Source organism: Falco naumanni, chromosome 2 (assembly GCF_017639655.2).
Source record: "Falco naumanni isolate bFalNau1 chromosome 2, bFalNau1.pat, whole genome shotgun sequence".
Classification (NCBI taxonomy): domain Eukaryota; kingdom Metazoa; phylum Chordata; class Aves; order Falconiformes; family Falconidae; genus Falco; species Falco naumanni.
In genome coordinates, this window is record NC_054055.1 from 81,307,502 (window position 1) to 81,324,379 (window position 16,878).

The following is a 16,878-nucleotide window of genomic DNA, read 5'->3' on the forward strand; positions in this document are numbered from 1 at the left end:
CCATGACCCACCAGGCACACAGGGAATAACTAAGTTTCGTAATTCACAGCCGCCATTTGGTGCTGGCAGGCTGGCTCTAGGAGGAACCTGAAAACATCATCTTCGCCCTCCTCAGCAGCTTGTGCTCAGCAGTGTTTGGGAGGCAGAGGTAACCAGGAACCTTTCTCCTGTTTTTCAAATGTTGAAAACATTATAAATCAGGGAATTTATCAACTTGAATTTATCCAGTCAGTAGCCAAAATGTACTGTTGGCTGCAATCCAATTTAAGAGCAGGACAAGCTATATCCCGTGACTATTCAGACTTAAAAACGAAACAGACCAACCAATCAAATCAAACCAGGCTTTTTCTTTAATTTCTTTTTATACAAGCCTTCAGATTTCTTCAAAGCTCAATAAAATATTAATCTTTATAAAACTTTCTGGTAACCATGTATCACCCTTCCAAGTGTTTAATTCAGTCTACAAAAACCTGAAATGTGTATTGAAGCTAAGCACTGAGCCTTAGGAGTGCGTCAGAGAAACGTAGCAAAGACCTTTGACTGAAGCTAGGAAGACACATAATAACTCTACTGTTAAGAACACAGGACGCATTTTTAATTACTAAAACATTAGGAGCATTATATTTTAATCATTCACAACAGTCCATTTGCATTTAGTTGTTTATAGCTTTATCAAAAGCAACTGGTTGAAAGCCCCATTTTTGCATTTCTCTATTCCGCACATTCCAAATTAAAATTTATAATATACTTTTATGGCTGAAGTAGTTATTTATTCCACGTGCTATGCATTTTTTATGTGCTTGTCATTAACATACCTAGTCTTCAGCGAGGTTTTGATAAAGCATTGTGCAGAAATGTTGAGAAAAATTAATTCAGACCACTTTGTGCACAAAATCATCACAGAGACCAAGACCAAAATCTCACTGAAGCAGCATAAATGCAGTGCAGCAATAGACCACACTGTACTGCGTTTGAAGGAAGCGTTTGGTGGGCTGAGGCAAGTTCTTTACTTTCCTGGCTTATTTTAATACATAACACTGGTGACCTGAAAAAGGACTAAAGAGACTTATTCATTAAAATGTAAGGGGAAACATTGAAAGCACCCAGGGGAGAAACCAGAAAGTGATGGACAGCGAAGATGACTATGGCCTTAAGCATGAAACTGACTATCAAGATGGAAATTTTTAAGTAATTCCCACTAGCACATGGCTGAAGCACAATAGTCAAGATTGTGACATCTGATCTACACCCACAAGCCAGGCACTATCTTCTCTTCCTCCATTTTCCATCATAAACGAGATACGTAGGTCTTTTCTACCGTAACTTCTTCCCTGTTTAAAATGTAAACTTCTTACGAAAGGAATTCTACTTTCTCCTGGGAAGCTAGCAGAATCTACTATAATCTGAGGACACAGGAGTTGTCCAAAACCAAACACTAACAAGCATTTTCTGATTTTCTGTACAATGAGAATCTCAGCTACTGGGCATACTGGACAACTTCAAACATTCAAATCAGCTTTTTTTTAAAAAAAGCACCCTGCAGAACTGGCCATACCCATAGCACAGCCACTCCTACTGCTGCCACCTGGGCTGAAGGCTCTAAGGAGTCTCTTTCCATCACCACCTTCAGCAGTACCAGCAGATGCAATTTTCTGACTGATGAGCAGCCATAACTCACGGAGAAATGCTGCAACTCAGCCTCACAGACAGCAAGACTTTATATCCAATTTCTTGGGCAGCAACACTTCAGTGAATCCTTTTGAAAAAACTCTGGGTGCAAGTTTTGGTTTTAAGATTTATTCTGACCTAATCAAAATATGACTAAACGCCTTGAATTCTTCCTCCTATTCCTTCCATTTTTATCTTCATGTCCGCCAGAGGTTTCTTTTAACTCTTTTCTTTTTTTTTTTCCTCAGACATAATGTTCAACCTCTGCACATATCATCTGCCCCCCTTCCTGGTACTTAGTACTATTCTACACTTACTCACTGGAAATAGCAGCAACAAGACATAGCCCAAACAGGTAAGAAAGAAAGCAGCTTTTGGGAGTGAAATCTATGTAGTTCATTACAATCTTCCTCTGTGTGACATTATTCTTCCATGAAATAAAGCCATTATTAATGTTAATGGCTTGCACTACTGCTGGGAAGCTTCATATATGTAAGATGTTTTAAATCCCTGGATGAAAAGTGCTTTGCTATTAATACTGTTACAGGCATTTATGTTACCATTATCTGCAAGTGTTTAAAAGGCTGTAGAAAGTAAAGAATTGATCAGGGAAGTGTTAGCAGGGGAGCTAACAAAATTAGGATCTGTAGAAGATCAGGAAATTACTTCCAGCTTGACGAGCAAGAACATTTTCCAGTAAGAGCGAAGAGGTTCTAGGAAGAATCTCCAGCAGCAGCCAGGGAAGGAAGCTGAATGGCTTGAGTCACTCAAATGAAGAACAGATTAGGCACTCAGGCATACAGCAAAGGAAGGAAATGATCCTGCACCAGAAAATTACTTAATATGCATTTAACCTCTGATTGCCATTGTTTTGCATGTATTCTGAGATGCTTCAAGTTAAATACATACATATGCCTTAAAATATACTCCCTTAGGGATTACATGCAGTTTTGAGAATACTACTTATTATGGATAATCATGTTTTCTAAGAGGATTTAAAAAAAAAAATACTCTAGAAGTCTTTCTCCAGTATCATTAGGGATTTTTTCTAAGAACCCCGTCTAAAGAATACTCAGAAGAAATGTAAGGAATCTTCATTATTCAGCATTATATTTATTTCAACAGCTTCCAGATTTAGTCATTTCTACACTAGCTGAGTAACATTTCATTTGTACAAGATAAAAAAAAATCCTTTAGTTGTAATCAAATCACCACATTATATCCTCCCAACAACTAGCACACGCATCTCTTCAACCAAGATTTCAAAACTATAATCATTATTTCTGGGGAATAGGGGAAGAAATCAAGCTGCTTGCCTCAGTCGGGGATCACAAGCTTAGCGTAAGCCTACTACCATCGTAAAATGCTGATGCAATTTTAACAAGGTGTTGAAACTGCTGGAGTTTGCCGATGTTCTGCTAGCTGCCAGCACTATCGTTTGATGTCACTGGTTTTCAGTCACTGACAAAAGCAACTGATAACATCGACAGATTTTAGTCACATCTGCCATTAGCACCATGGTCTCAGATGAACTGTTCCCTACAGCAGGGTTTAAGTAATTGCATTACATCAATGCTAAACAGCTTATCTACAATTGGCTGAGTTGTGTGAACTCAATTTACACGTGGCCATACCATTCCCTGGCCACCTGAATACAAGATTTACTATCAGCAAACTGTTTTACAGCTATGCCTACGTAGAAGAGCAATATTTCAAAAGCTCCTCACTACTGTCATAAACGTCATTCAATTCAATTACTGTTTGATTCTAGCATGAAGGGGCACCTGCCACTCCACCCTTCCTTTTTGTGAACCTGTCAAGACTACCTATGTTCACAGCACGTCTAACAGAGACAGTCAGGGCCACAGCTTGCCCCATCTAAGATCTCTTCACATTGCCAATGCTGGCGAAGGTATGCCAGTATCTGGAGCAGCAGTTTTCCAGACATTTTCATAACGCTGATAGGTCTGAGGAGACAAGAAACGTTGCAAAAAAGACACTATGAGGGGAAGGAGCAGGGAGAACACTACAGAAAGAAGTTTCTACAGGCAGAAAGAAGACTGAGCCTTGCTGCTGCAGTTCTTGTGGACATTGATGCACTTTCTCTCTATGACATATTTGCCCCAGCTCCTGTGTAACAGCTGGGTTTGCTTCAGTCTCCTCCCTGGCCAGGTGGCTGCTCTCACATGGAGTTCAGATAATCAGAACTCCCCTCTCTCCTGCGGACACACACTTGTCATGCTTTTATCGGAAATTCTTGAGAGAGGCTCCCAGAGTCCAAATTGAAGCAGCAATTCAGTCCCAGTTTCCCTGACTGCTACTTAGGGGGTGCAAGTGAAAAGGAGCTTGCATAGACATCGCTCTGCAGCTGGCAGATTTGTGGGCGAGCTGTTAAGATATGCTGTCCAGCTCCCATCCGTCCTAGCTTGGGCTTCTGAGGATTCCCACAGTAGCTACTGAACAAAAGTAACAATGTAAGAACAAGCCAATGCTTTACAGCGACAGACGCATGTTAAGGTTTCTTACATATATTCACAAAAGGAGCAACACTGTGTTCCTCCGGAGAACGTCAGTTTGCATGAGTCTGCTGTGAGGCAGGGCAAGGTTGTAGTCAAGAAACTCCTGCACAGATGGCAAGGACAGCCACACCGCACGCAGCCGGAGCTCCATCTGGGCAAGTATCGTTTGCAGCAGCTGCTTTCAGAAGAGTATGGAAAAGGGCAAGCGATCAGTGAAACTTCCCCCAGCCACTCTTCCAGCCTCTCAGCTAACTGTGGTTCAGGGACTTCCTGCGTCAGAGCTGACATCTTTACATTTAAGAAAATAGATGTGGTCTTAAAGGACAAGAAGGGCAATCCTCTTTTTAAGATTAGTTTCATAGTCTGAAGGGTATGAAACTGTTGAGCACTTGAAAGGCTGGTAACTGAGGTTTTGATTTAAGAACCAAAATTTTTTTTAATACAGACATCAGTTTATAAACAGGGGGGAGTCTGTTAGTTCAGATGTCTTTTAAATAACATGCTGCCATGCAAATAACCTGAATTTTCAAAAACTCTCACAGCCAAAACCAACTCAGACAGAAAAGCAAGGCATTAGAAACGGTCAGGGTTAGTCATGAAAAGCAAATATTGAAGGTTGTAGGCAGCATTAGCAAAATGAGAATGTGCTTCATGCAGGCATTTATAACAGAGACAGTCATTTGCAAAGAATTTGGGTAAACAAGGTTAGATTTCCATGTGGAACTGGGGTGGAGGAAACTGAAGGGCAAGATCTAAAATTAGTCATACTTCTCTTGTAGTCTTTTGTTTAATGAAGTACCTGGAGCAATTTCCCAGCTATAGATGACAAGTGTCACTGACACTGTCTCTCCGAATTCCACACTTTCTCATGTATCCAAGGAGATCATTTTTTTAAGCTGCATTCAAAGAAGAGTACGGAAAACCAAAATAAAGATACAGAATAGTAAAATAAAAATAATAATAAAAAAACAAAAACCAAACCAAAACAAAACCCAAAACAAACACCAGAGAAGAACCTAGACCCTTTTTCTCCAGCACCCATGTGTTGGTAGATGTTCTGTACGATCACAAATGAAAAATATAAATCTAGTCTTTATTATTAATACCTCAGCTGACTGCACCATATTCTTCAAAAGGTCCTTGGCAAAAAAGCCTCAGTCTACCTCTTTGGGAATTACAGAATGAAAGTCTTATTGCATCTGTAGATGTAAAGCACCAAAAAAATTATTGACAAATCTCAGGTGGATTTCTACCCAAAATTATATAACTTCATTTTTTATTGCTGAGGACAGGGCTTCTTAAATCTGAAAGTTATGTGAAACCCTTAGCCATGACATCAGCCCAGGGACAGCAGCTGATGGAGGAAATTAAAGCTGCCAATATTCTCCAAGAAGGGAACAGCTGCTCTGCAAACAAAGGGTGCTCCACAAGAAGAGAATTCTACTGATCCCAGAAGCTGCTCCATGGACAGAAATCTGAGTCATCATTCACGTGTTTTATGCTGGCAGGAGGCTGGGAAGATATAGGTAGGCAAAGCTGATACCTACACAAGAACGCAACACTACATAAGCTATCAGTATATTCTTCAGTGATTAGTGTTGCTTATTAAAGGATATCCACATTTTAGACAATTTTAAAAGGTGGAAAAAAATAAAGAAAAATAAATAGCCCACCTCTTAAAGCGCTAAAACTACAGAGATCTGCATTACCTTCAAAAAGTGTGTCAAACTACTGTTTTTCTCCTATTAGCAGTATAGCCTCTAGCAGAACAAGCTATTAAGAATTCTTATTAGTGAGTGTAAAGTCATACCGGCTCATCCAAAATTTCCGAAGACAGTAGGGCAAACAAACCCAGTTTGCTGTTAACATTCTTACTCCAGAGGAAGTTTTTATTAGTTTTTTTTCCTCCTTTCTCTTACAACCAATGTATTCAATGTCAAGGCATAATTCTGTCTCTTCAAAAAGCCTGCTAGACAACCTGAATCAAATCCCTCTTTGATTCAGAGAGGAACAAAGGGGAATAAAGAAAATCAAGTTAATTATTTGCTCCTTTCACTTAATGGCAAGGACATTCTTCTTCAGGGGACAAGAAGACTGGGCACAGACAGAGAATTCAGAGAAGAAATTTGAGGGATTTATCAGCTGTGTACAAGCCAGTGGGAGAAAAATGGCCTTGATGTATAGGCTGAGGTCACAAGACACTTGTAGACTGACAATGGAAAAGCAAACAGGATGATTTTCTGAAAATAAAAAATCGGAGGATGATTTCTGGGGCCCCTCTTAGTGGGAATGCTGATAAAAGCTTACAGAACTGTGGAATGCTGAATCAATCATCCCATAAACCTTAATCAAAACACTCTTTGAAGAAGCTTCCTGCAGGAAGACAGCATATACAGGATACCCTGCCAGCAGAGTGTAGTGCTCTACTCTCTTGATTGGAAAAAACTGTTAAGAGAGACTTTATACTACAGCAGCTCCAGGTGTTTACAAGCTGAACCACAACCAGCAGAAGCTGAAGATGCTGGCCACAGAAACAGGAGAGAAGCAAGAATGAGAGGAATCTACTGAGTTTTGCACATTGAAACACTTAGAAATAGATTAAGTGTAGAGAAAACTACAGAGATCTCATACAAAACAATGGGAACAAGATTGGGTCTTGGATCTGACCTCTCATCTGATACACAAACTAGTCAGCCCTCTCCCCTGACGGTAAGCAAACTTCCTCTGAAGTCAGAAATCTGAACCAGCAGACATGGTTTATCTGAGAATCTTCCTCCTTTGCTATAGCTGGAGAACTTTATTATCAAAAAGTGAAGGAATTAGCCCATCTTTCCTTCTACAACCCAGCCATACGCAATTAACACTTTCAAAATGCAGAGTAGTCTTTCCATTAGCAACTGCAAATGAATTAAAACTGTGCCCCATTTCATCCCCTTACGTAACCTAGGAGCCTTCTTCAAACAACAGACAGCATCAAACGATTAGCTACTTTGTTTTATCACAACATTTAGAACAGCACATGTGGGAACTCACAGTTAGACAGGGGGGTTGAGAGTGTTTGGTTTTTGGGTTTTTTGCTAGAACAACAGCTTATGTGTATACTACCCAAACATAAAGTAAAAGGAAAATCTCGACTAACGTGTTAAATTTCTAAGCACAGCAGAACAAAGGACCATGTATTCAGTGTTCTCCAAGAATCCAATTTTGCTTAAACTACAGGGAAAAAAAGTATCTGTAACACTGGTCTTTTCCAACAGTCTTACAAGGATTACTTAATTTTCTGAGATGTCAGAAGCGAGCCTATGGCATTGCAAAACTGGTCATTATTTGGTGAAAAGCATGAGTACCTACATTTTCTGTAAAACAGCTGAGGGAAATATGGGCAAAACCAAGTACCTTCCAGTTTATCAACCCAAATCAAAGCTTTTCCAAAACTTCGATACCAAATTAATTCCTTGAAAAAGCAGGTGCAACCTCTCTCACTTCAGCTGCTGTTAGTATTTACTAGTTGTACTTTACCAGGGTTTTGCACAGCAGTACAGAGTGACAAGATGACCAACCCCCCCAGTCGTATGAACCACACACCAAAATCTTCTCATGGAGAAGCCACAAAAACTTGAGAAAGCCAAGACAGAGCAACTCTAGGAGCAGCTTATAGGTAGGACAGTGTCATGGTTCTGTCCTTACTGCTGTCCTCACTGTCCCTTACAAGCTGTACGTACAGCTGCCAGCCAAATCCCATGCACACTGGCAACACCAGTCTCTGCTGGCTCCTACACAAGGATTCGAAGCCTCTGAAAAAGCAGAGCCTTGATGTCACTTGTACTTGAGAGTGGCAACAGAAGTCCCTGATGTCCTTGAATTCCTGCACTGGCCAAAGGCAAAGCCGGGAATAGTACTCAAGCCTTGCAAGCCCAAATCCTACTACAGCACAAGGCCTCTCTTCAGATGTAGAAAGGGTCATTTTGTCACAGGTGAACGTAGTTACAGAGGCTGGCTTCTTTCCCCAAAATATGTCAGGACACAATAATGTTTTCTTCTGTAAGTGGCAGTGGACTGATACATAGTTTCCCCTCAGGGTTTATTCTAAAGGTGGCATTTTTTAATCCACTCCATCAAATTTCTCCATTCCCTATTTTTAAATTTTATGTTAATGGACTATTACATAGAGTGCCAAAAATGTGGAAAATGCACATCATCTCCCTCTATCTGCCCTTTTAGTTTACTTTTAATGTGGGAAAAGCTAACAGATCTAAATTTCTGGTCTGTTATTTGCAACACCTATTGCCAATCTACAATCCCCAAAGTCATAATTTACAAGGTTTGTAGAGCAACTTACCATTCAATAGCCACCAAAGCAAAGGAATAAAGCCTGGACTTTCACTGATATACTTCAAGCCTCTCAAGTTGATACTGACATTGTAAAGTGACATTAGCATTAGCCTAGAATAGAGAGGAAAAAAATAATGTGATGTCCTTTAAGTTCTTTGCATGTTTTAGCATCTTTTGCTACTTAATGCTAAGCATGTACTGATGCAGAAGCATATTCTAATAATTTTTATTTTGATAAAAGAGACAAATTATATATAAGCAATGTTGTGCAAACCCTTGTTTCTGCTATGTCACATATTTCAAACACACAGAAAAATATTCCAGATGAGAGTAAGAAAGTCTCATCAAACTCTGTGAGATTCATTACCCGAGATATGCAAAACCAGGACTTGGCTTTACATGACTACACAACCTACAAAACAGAGCTTTTGTGGTGATGATCCCCACTGGGCAGACAACCATCTCAAACAAGCTGTTTGCCTTGACAGATTAAAGGGCCTCTAGGAAACACAGAAAGCAAGACTGTATACTGAGTTCTAGAAACGTCAAAGGAAGTCTCTGCTCCACCAGCTGTACAACGGTGGCCTTCCTGTACACTGACCCTCCAGTCATCCTCTTTCACGTATCCTCCTGTTCCTCCTCCAAATGGGAACAGATGTAATAACATAGCCAATATACAGCAAACACCAATGTAGTCTCTGCTGGCAGGGGAACTTTAGTACACCTACAGAAGCATCAGGAAGGAGATGGGCCTGAAGGAGGGGAAAAAGAAGGTACTAGCAGTCCCAGCTCAGCTTAGCACACTCTCTCCTAAGTTCCACTTGTCCCTTCTGCTGTGGGTGCAAGGCTGGCTTGCTCTGCCTGCTCTGCGGCCCCTTGCAGCCAGGCAGGGCCATACTATCTGGGCCATCAACTGAGACCCTGTTGCAAAACAAAACGACTGCTTGTCCCTTAAAATGTCATCAGCGACTTTCCTATTTACTCTGCCTTTCAGAATCCAGATCGATTGTGTTCAACATACTAGTGGAAAAATTGTATTTTTAATATCAATAACACTGGAATTCAATTTGGATGCAAACTGTGCTCTTGTCCTAGAACAGATCAACACCAGATACAGGCCACCCGCACTTCTTCAAAACTGTTTTCAAATAACATCTGGGCTCACTGAAAGCCACTGCCCCCTCCCCCCCCAAGAATATAATTCTTTTTGATCTTTCATTACAGTCATTGATGTTGAAGGAGGACAGAACCCACTCCTATCTTACAGGTAACAGAGAAGATCTAGGGCCTGGCAGCTAGAAAACATTTCCTTAATTGAGCATTAAGAAAAAAACTAAGATGACATCTCTGACAAACCAAAACCAAGACTGTCCCTTGCACATCTATGTGTAAACAAGAAAACAAAAATACATGTAGTAAGCACATGGTTAATTTCAGCCACATTTTCAAAGGCTTCCAAACCCAAGATTTCCTCATTTATCAGCCTCCTAAAATAGGAAGTTCATTAGTCATTTTGGGGCTGCATACATCACACATTAAAAATTAAATCAAAGTCTCAATTCTTATACAGAGAGAAAACCAGGTAGGCTGGAGAAGGCTCTGCATTTTAAAAGAACTACTCTAGCCTGCTGATCCCACTAGCTTCTCCCATGGTGGCTCATGCTGAAGTTATTGCAAACATGAAAAGCTTCAGTATGATCAGTAACTTGCAAAATCTGAAAAGCATCAGTGAAAAGGGGTTTGGCTACCAATACCCCCTCAGCCACGACAGAGCTGAGGTAATGTTGTAATGTACAGGAGGATGCATACAGAAATGGCAGCTTTGCCTCTTTATGCAGATAAAGTACCTAGGTCAAAACTTACTGTTAGCTGCTTTTGACTGTCAGACAAGTTGGGGCTCAAAACAAGTCTCCCTTTCCAAAACTATCCAGAACAATAGCTAATAATGCAGAGCACTTCACTGGGATTAAATCTCCTGCAGTTTCCACTGAACAATAAATTCTGCTTTCGAACAGTTGATGTTGTTACACTGTCTTTCACAATGCTGATACAAGTTTTTATGCTTCTGGTAAATAAAACCTTCTTTTTCAGCTAAGCAGACTCTCAGTGAGCTTAATGCAAATTATTTCAATCTCCCTCTAACATCCAGTACGATAGGACCTGATACTCAAACGTAGAAAGTGTCCAGAAAAAAATCCCCGCTAACATTAACAAAACAAATTAATGTTCAGCCTCTTTTGGAATGAGATCACTGCTTTACTATGGACTTTAAACCAAGAGGCCCCTGATGTTCCTAAAAAAAAAAATAAAAAATCTGTACTCTGGAGTCATAAGTTGTCTTACAAATTCTTTCACCCTTCTAGCAATGTTCTCCTGTCCTACCTTTTATGCAGATCATCTTTACAGCTCTGGAGTAGCTGGAGGGACAGGGCATTAGTACACTTTATGATGTACTATGATGGATGCTATTACTTTTTATTTTATTTCTTTTCAAAGATGATTAACACACAAGTCAAGCTTCTGGACAGAGAAAAGGAAAGACGAATGAGCAGGGCTCCTATAACATTTATGGAACATGTCATCATACCCACTCACAGCTCAGTGCTTGGTTGCATACAAAACAATTACAGAGAAACAGGAATGGGCTGGGATGTTCTCCGTTATGGGGCTGGCTTGGCTGCTGCTATCTCTCATGATTGCAATAAACCTGAATGTCACTGCACTGCCACTGTTTTCAAACAAAATGAAATAATACTATCCTGAACGGACATCACACCTCACATCCTATTCTCAAACAAGTTCTCATGGCTTAAGCTACTATGCCACCAGCAGACTTTCAGACACTCTGTGCATACCTTCACAAAGCAGGAAAGAAAGTAACCCACTACAGGCTAAACTGAGCTGTAAGAGACATAACTTATGCGCTGCTCCACTGCCAGTTTGATCACCGAGGCTCTTAAGCATAGCAAGAAGAAACAGCAGATTATTAAATCTACTTGCATTAGTGGCCACTGACAAGCAGTGAGGGGTGTCGTGGAACTGAAATCGCAGCTTGTAAAGCCCATAAGCTTCCTTTCATATAGGCTCTGCAGCTCTTGACTTCCAGAACCCAAGCCCTGATGAAGGAGCACAGCCATAATTACCTATAATCAGCCAGAATTAAAATGATCAATAAACCAGTATCTTATAATGGAAAATATTAACATCTCTTGACAATGTCTTTCTCCTTAATTTCCTTGACATTTGCAGTTAGAAATAAAGTGACGTAAAAAGATACTGCTATGTTTGTATTTTTATTTCACTTGTTTGCTTTGTGTAGACAAAAGGGACTGGTGGTGATGATCCAGGGAAGTGCTGTGGTTTTGGAGCGTCAGAAGACATAACCCACTCCCACTAATTAAACACACTGACCTAAGCACAACATAGAAGCATTCTGAGGCCATTTAATACCACATTCACATCTAGTACTTGCACATTCTAGTAAGTATTTTTTGCTATAATTATTGCAAAAGTGCTTTTGAAGCAAACCTGACACACATAAGTACTGGATAAACAACTCTTTCTGTTTTTTTTTTCTAATGTGGAGGGCTTTTTAACTATACACTTCTTTGTCTTCCTATTTAGGCAAGCTAAATTTAATTAGCATCTTGTACTACTATAGCTGTCAATGCTTTCTTTCAAATCGTAGAACTAAAAGCACAGCTAAAGCTCCTTCTTGTCTGCTTAACACATGGGAATGGTACATAAAATGTACTGATATGTTCTAAAGTACGTATTTTTACTGGCTACATTCAACTGCTACAAAAGCAAAGTTAAATACTCTAACAATATAATTATAGCTATGAACAACTGTGTGTTTATTGACTGCCTAATGATTACAGGTGTTGAACAAATCCTACACCAATGAGAAGAAAATCCAGTGTCTTTCACACCACTGCTATTTCAGAAAAGCAAAGACGTTGATGAGATTTCAGTCTCAGGACTCATGTAGATGCCTTGGACATATTTATTACCTACTATGGACTACAATGGATGTTGTAGCAATGCTGGAATAAATGACAGCTTTTCCTTGTAAATTCTTTTATTTCTATACTGGTGCAAGTAGAACTCAGGATTGCTAGAACTAGGAAAGGAAAGAGAAGTACCCTCTTTATCAGCTTGCTTTGTTTGCTGCTCCTGTGTAAAGAATTAGACTCACAGTTTCCCCTGATTCGTTATGAAGCACAGAAAAATATTTTTGAAAATAAAAACTCGAAAATAATTGTAAATCAAATTATAAATCAAAACTGAGAAAAGGATAAAAATATCCTTGAAAATAATTTTTTCTTTAATGGACTATATTTTAAGTTAAGTCCTTCCATGTAACGCCACAGTGATGTTTTGAGAAAACCACATTGCATTTCCAAAATAATGTACAGACATTTTCATCCATGAGGTATAGTTGTAAAAATCTGTCTGTCTGTATGTGTGTAAACCTTATTTACAACTGCAGAGTCCATCTATACATAACTTCAAAATTTCACTACAGTTTATGTTACTATCATATCCTTATCTTGTAATTGTCTTTCATTTTGTACTGCCTTACGTTCCTTACAGTAGGGAGAAAAGGGAGTTGGTTCTGACATATTTGCTTATGAAAATGTTAATTATTCAAGATTAACAAGCAGCTATAATACTTCACATGCAGAGAATAGTTATAAAAACAAACCAACCAACCCACCCCAAACCCCTTCTTTGCTGGGCTGGCAGAGTGTAAAATCCTCAAAAATGACAGGAAAGAGATCTAGTGTAGTAATAGGTTTTAAGAACTGAGCAGTGACAAGACACATAGGGAACTCATAGACAAAAAGGAACCTGAGCATTGACATGAAAGACAAACAGAGCAGGAACATCTTGTGCTAAAACATTTGAGCAAATTAGGACTCCTCATTCCATGACAATGCCATGAAGAAATCTCCTTTCTGACATTTGTTCTAGTGTCATAATACACCAATTCTTTTATCAACTAGCAAGTTCAGGGCAAGAAAAAAACTTGCTGGTTCTGTGGAACCTCTGAAAATATTATCACTTCACTGAATTTAAGCTACTGTAACATATGCTTAATATTCTCATTTATCAAATACCTTGTTCAACCTCTTTTCAAGCTTCACTCAATTTGTTAGCCTAAGTGGCTGGCCCCTGTTGAATCTCTAGCTGCTTCATGGGATTGTTTTATGTATATTTTTATCAGTATTGCTGTATGGCAGCCAAGTTCATATCACCATATATAATTCTTTTACAAAGCATGCAGATTTTGAAATATAATTTAAAAACCACCAAAAACATCAATTCAAAAGGAAGGCCCTCAAATCCAGTTACATTGTCCAATTACATTAATACAATCTAAAATGATCAAAAATAATTTATCTGGGCCCACAGACTTACATTTGCTTGAAATTCAGAGTGTGTGTGTATGTGTTTAGGAACACCTTCCTCTCCCTCCTCCTTTCAAAATAAAGTCCACATTTTTTTTTTCTGTATAGATTTTGAAACAGTGTAGGTCCTCTTTCCATGTTGTGGTTTCTTTTTGTTGTTATATACATGAAGGCACAAATTACCTTTTAATTCTTAAGCTGGGATTCTCATACAAGTCCTTTAGTCGGGGCTTTGCAAAAAAAAACCCAACCAAAACCCCCACCACTGTTGCAAGAGTTAACTACCCTGTTTTATGTGCTGATCTTCAACCCAACACTTGGGAAAAGTAAATGACTGACATCAAAGTATCTAACCACTACCTACAGCACTGGCTATTCAGCTTACGCCTCGCTACCCAGTGAGGAAAGGCAAGCACCTTCAGAGGGCAACTCATTCCCCCTAACATGGGCTGAGCAAGTGATCATCTGACAGCACCATCCCCTTCCACTGACTGTGGGAAGGAGCCCAGACAGCATATACTTGACATCTAGGTTTCTGACAGCTGAGGTTAGGCAAGACAAAACATATCCAAAGACCAAGCCTGATTTCATGCCTATCACATAAAATCTGCCTAAATGTGTGCATGGATGCAGTCAAGTTACTGTGGCTGACAGGTTGCTGTTTGTCAGCGACAGCTGGCTTGGGTATGTATTCTTAAGAGAATCTGTGTGTGTGTGTGTCCCTGTCCCATTTATGAAAAAAAAACCAAAAAAACAAAAACACCACAGTTGCTTAAGCCATCTGCCTGAACAAATTAACCAGGTGTACAGGGCAAATGCCCACAGCTTAGCAGATGAGCAACTACTTATCAAGCCACAGTAATTTGTTTGGTCAAGGCCATATATCCTCAGCTTGTAACAGCTCTGAGAAAAACGCAAAGACAATAGTTCATCTCTCTATCAGATGTAAAGTACAATTTTACCAGCATCTGAACTGTGTAACATGGTCTTTTCTTTACAATGAGAAAAAAAAAAAAAAAAAAGGTATCATACACTTTAAATTTGGTACAGAGTCCCGGCTTCATGTGTCCCAGGAGGTGCATCATTGTGTCCAGTAATTCACGACTTGAATTAACCAAGAACTCACGGCCACATGCCAACGCAGCCACATCTGTGAGAGGACACAAAACATCACCATAAAAATCACATTTTAAAACAAAAGCTAATTATCAGGACCACTGAAAAAGATATGTCAGCTGTGAAGAATGAACTATGACATCTACATAACCTTCAGACTATATTCATCTACATAGAAAATACTGAAGCAGCAAAATATACTTGTCAAACTCCTCATAATTCCACTTTGGTGATTTAAATATTTATTCAGAGTGGCCACTATCCTAATAGCAACACAGTGAATTATGAAACAAAGGTTGGATTCATCCACAAATAATATAGGCCTGAAGCAAAGTTGACCATTTTAGGTTCCACTTTAAAGAAACAAGATTGCAGATTTACAATTGCTCAATCCAATATACCTGGCACATTGCACAACCAAAACTCTCATGGATATCTACTCAAAAGATCTTTTCCTACGTCTCTGTAAGCACTGCACTACTCATACACAAACCAAAAGGCAAAAACATTTCCAAAGACTACTGCTCCAAAGCATACTTTCCTTTAGTATTTTCCCTTATGCTTGCCTCATCCTTATGTGCAAGAGGTATACCTTGAGCCATGCAAGCTTCTTTGTACTGTGCAACTGGCCAAGCCTCCTCCAAATGCATGAGCCACAGTGTATGTAACTAGCAACACAACTTGGCTCCCTGACCTCCTGTCCAGGGCAAGTTAGGGGATCTACTGCACGATGCAGTTCTTCCACTTTCATGCAGGCTCAGGTGCTCTCTCCTATCCATATACATTATGATACCTTTTTTAATCTCAGAGTAAGCAGAGGTACTATGGACACAGCACATAATTAAAGACTGTTACCGCAATGTTTGTGCACACTGGCATGTGCTAAGACTGCACTGAAAACTCCATTCTGGTGTTTTCTAACTTCTGAATACTTGGCACTTTACGACTACCTCCTCAGTTCTTTTAATACTGCTTTTTAATTTACAGCATAACTAGGAGGATTAAACTGGTACCTTCTACATCATTCATCTGACTATCCTTTACCACACCTGAGTTTCAGCAACCTCCTTTCCCAAATTACAAGAGACAAATCTTGGTAATAACCAATTCACTGGCAATATTTCAGTCAGCTTCAGTGAAGCAAGATTTTGTTCCACCATCCTGATTCCTCCTCAGGCAGAACCCAAACACACACCCGCCCCTGTCCCCCCCCAACCCCATCCCCATCATTTAAGTATTTTCTGTGTTCAGACTTTACTTTTGCTATGCTATTTCAGGGTTTTTTCAATGAAATGAGAGTGAACTGGATTCTGCCTTGGTACAAATGGCATAATGCATCACATCTTGGTTTTTATTACGATCTTCAACGCTACAACACCAAAAAACACACATTCAAAAAAGCTCTTAAAGCAAGATTCACTTATTTGTATAAATACCCACTGTTTCATCTATCTTGCATCATGTCATTGGTGTTATTTTGACAGCTGCACAGTTTCACAAAGACGCAGATGACATATCTACCACACTTCTCACAGCCTTCCAAGCCAAGGGCAGGCATAGTAAGATAGATCTATCATTTTCCATTTATTTTCTGACCCCCAAAAGAAAACATTTAGTATGGAAGTCAGGTTTATTACTTTTTACTTCTCTTAATACTATGGATTCAGGACAGCGAAGGTGAGGTCCATCTGACAGCAACAAAATTTTTAAGCAGTTTCAAAATGCTGAACACAAACTTTAATATGGGCCTGATCTACTTGCATCATCTGCAATTCATACATCTTGAAGAAGTTAGCATTACTGATGATTCAGAAAGTAAACTGCTCGAC

The 16,878-nt window shown here is 39.5% G+C and overlaps 1 protein-coding gene across 7 annotated transcripts in view; it reads right to left on the reverse strand.

The window, feature by feature from the left end:
- LOC121084069 (heat shock transcription factor 2 binding protein) overlaps nt 1-16,878 on the reverse strand; it is a 34,092-nt gene that overhangs the window by 785 nt on the left and 16,429 nt on the right. The window contains exons 6-9 of one of the 7 annotated variants that reach the window (XR_005826568.1): nt 14,966-15,083; nt 8,527-8,630; nt 4,987-5,083; nt 4,195-4,362 (exon numbers count right to left, since the gene is read on the reverse strand). Coding sequence is in view for 2 of the 7 variants with exons in the window: in XM_040585193.1 (XP_040441127.1) it covers nt 8,527-8,630; nt 14,966-15,083 (222 nt within the window). In the remaining 5 variants the exon portion in view is untranslated. Of the gene's footprint in view, nt 1-4,194; nt 4,476-4,955; nt 5,084-8,526; nt 8,631-10,906; nt 11,040-14,965; nt 15,084-16,878 lie in introns of those variants that run through there. The other 6 variants (XR_005826569.1, XR_005826572.1, XR_005826570.1 and 3 more) reach the window with 6 other exon arrangements.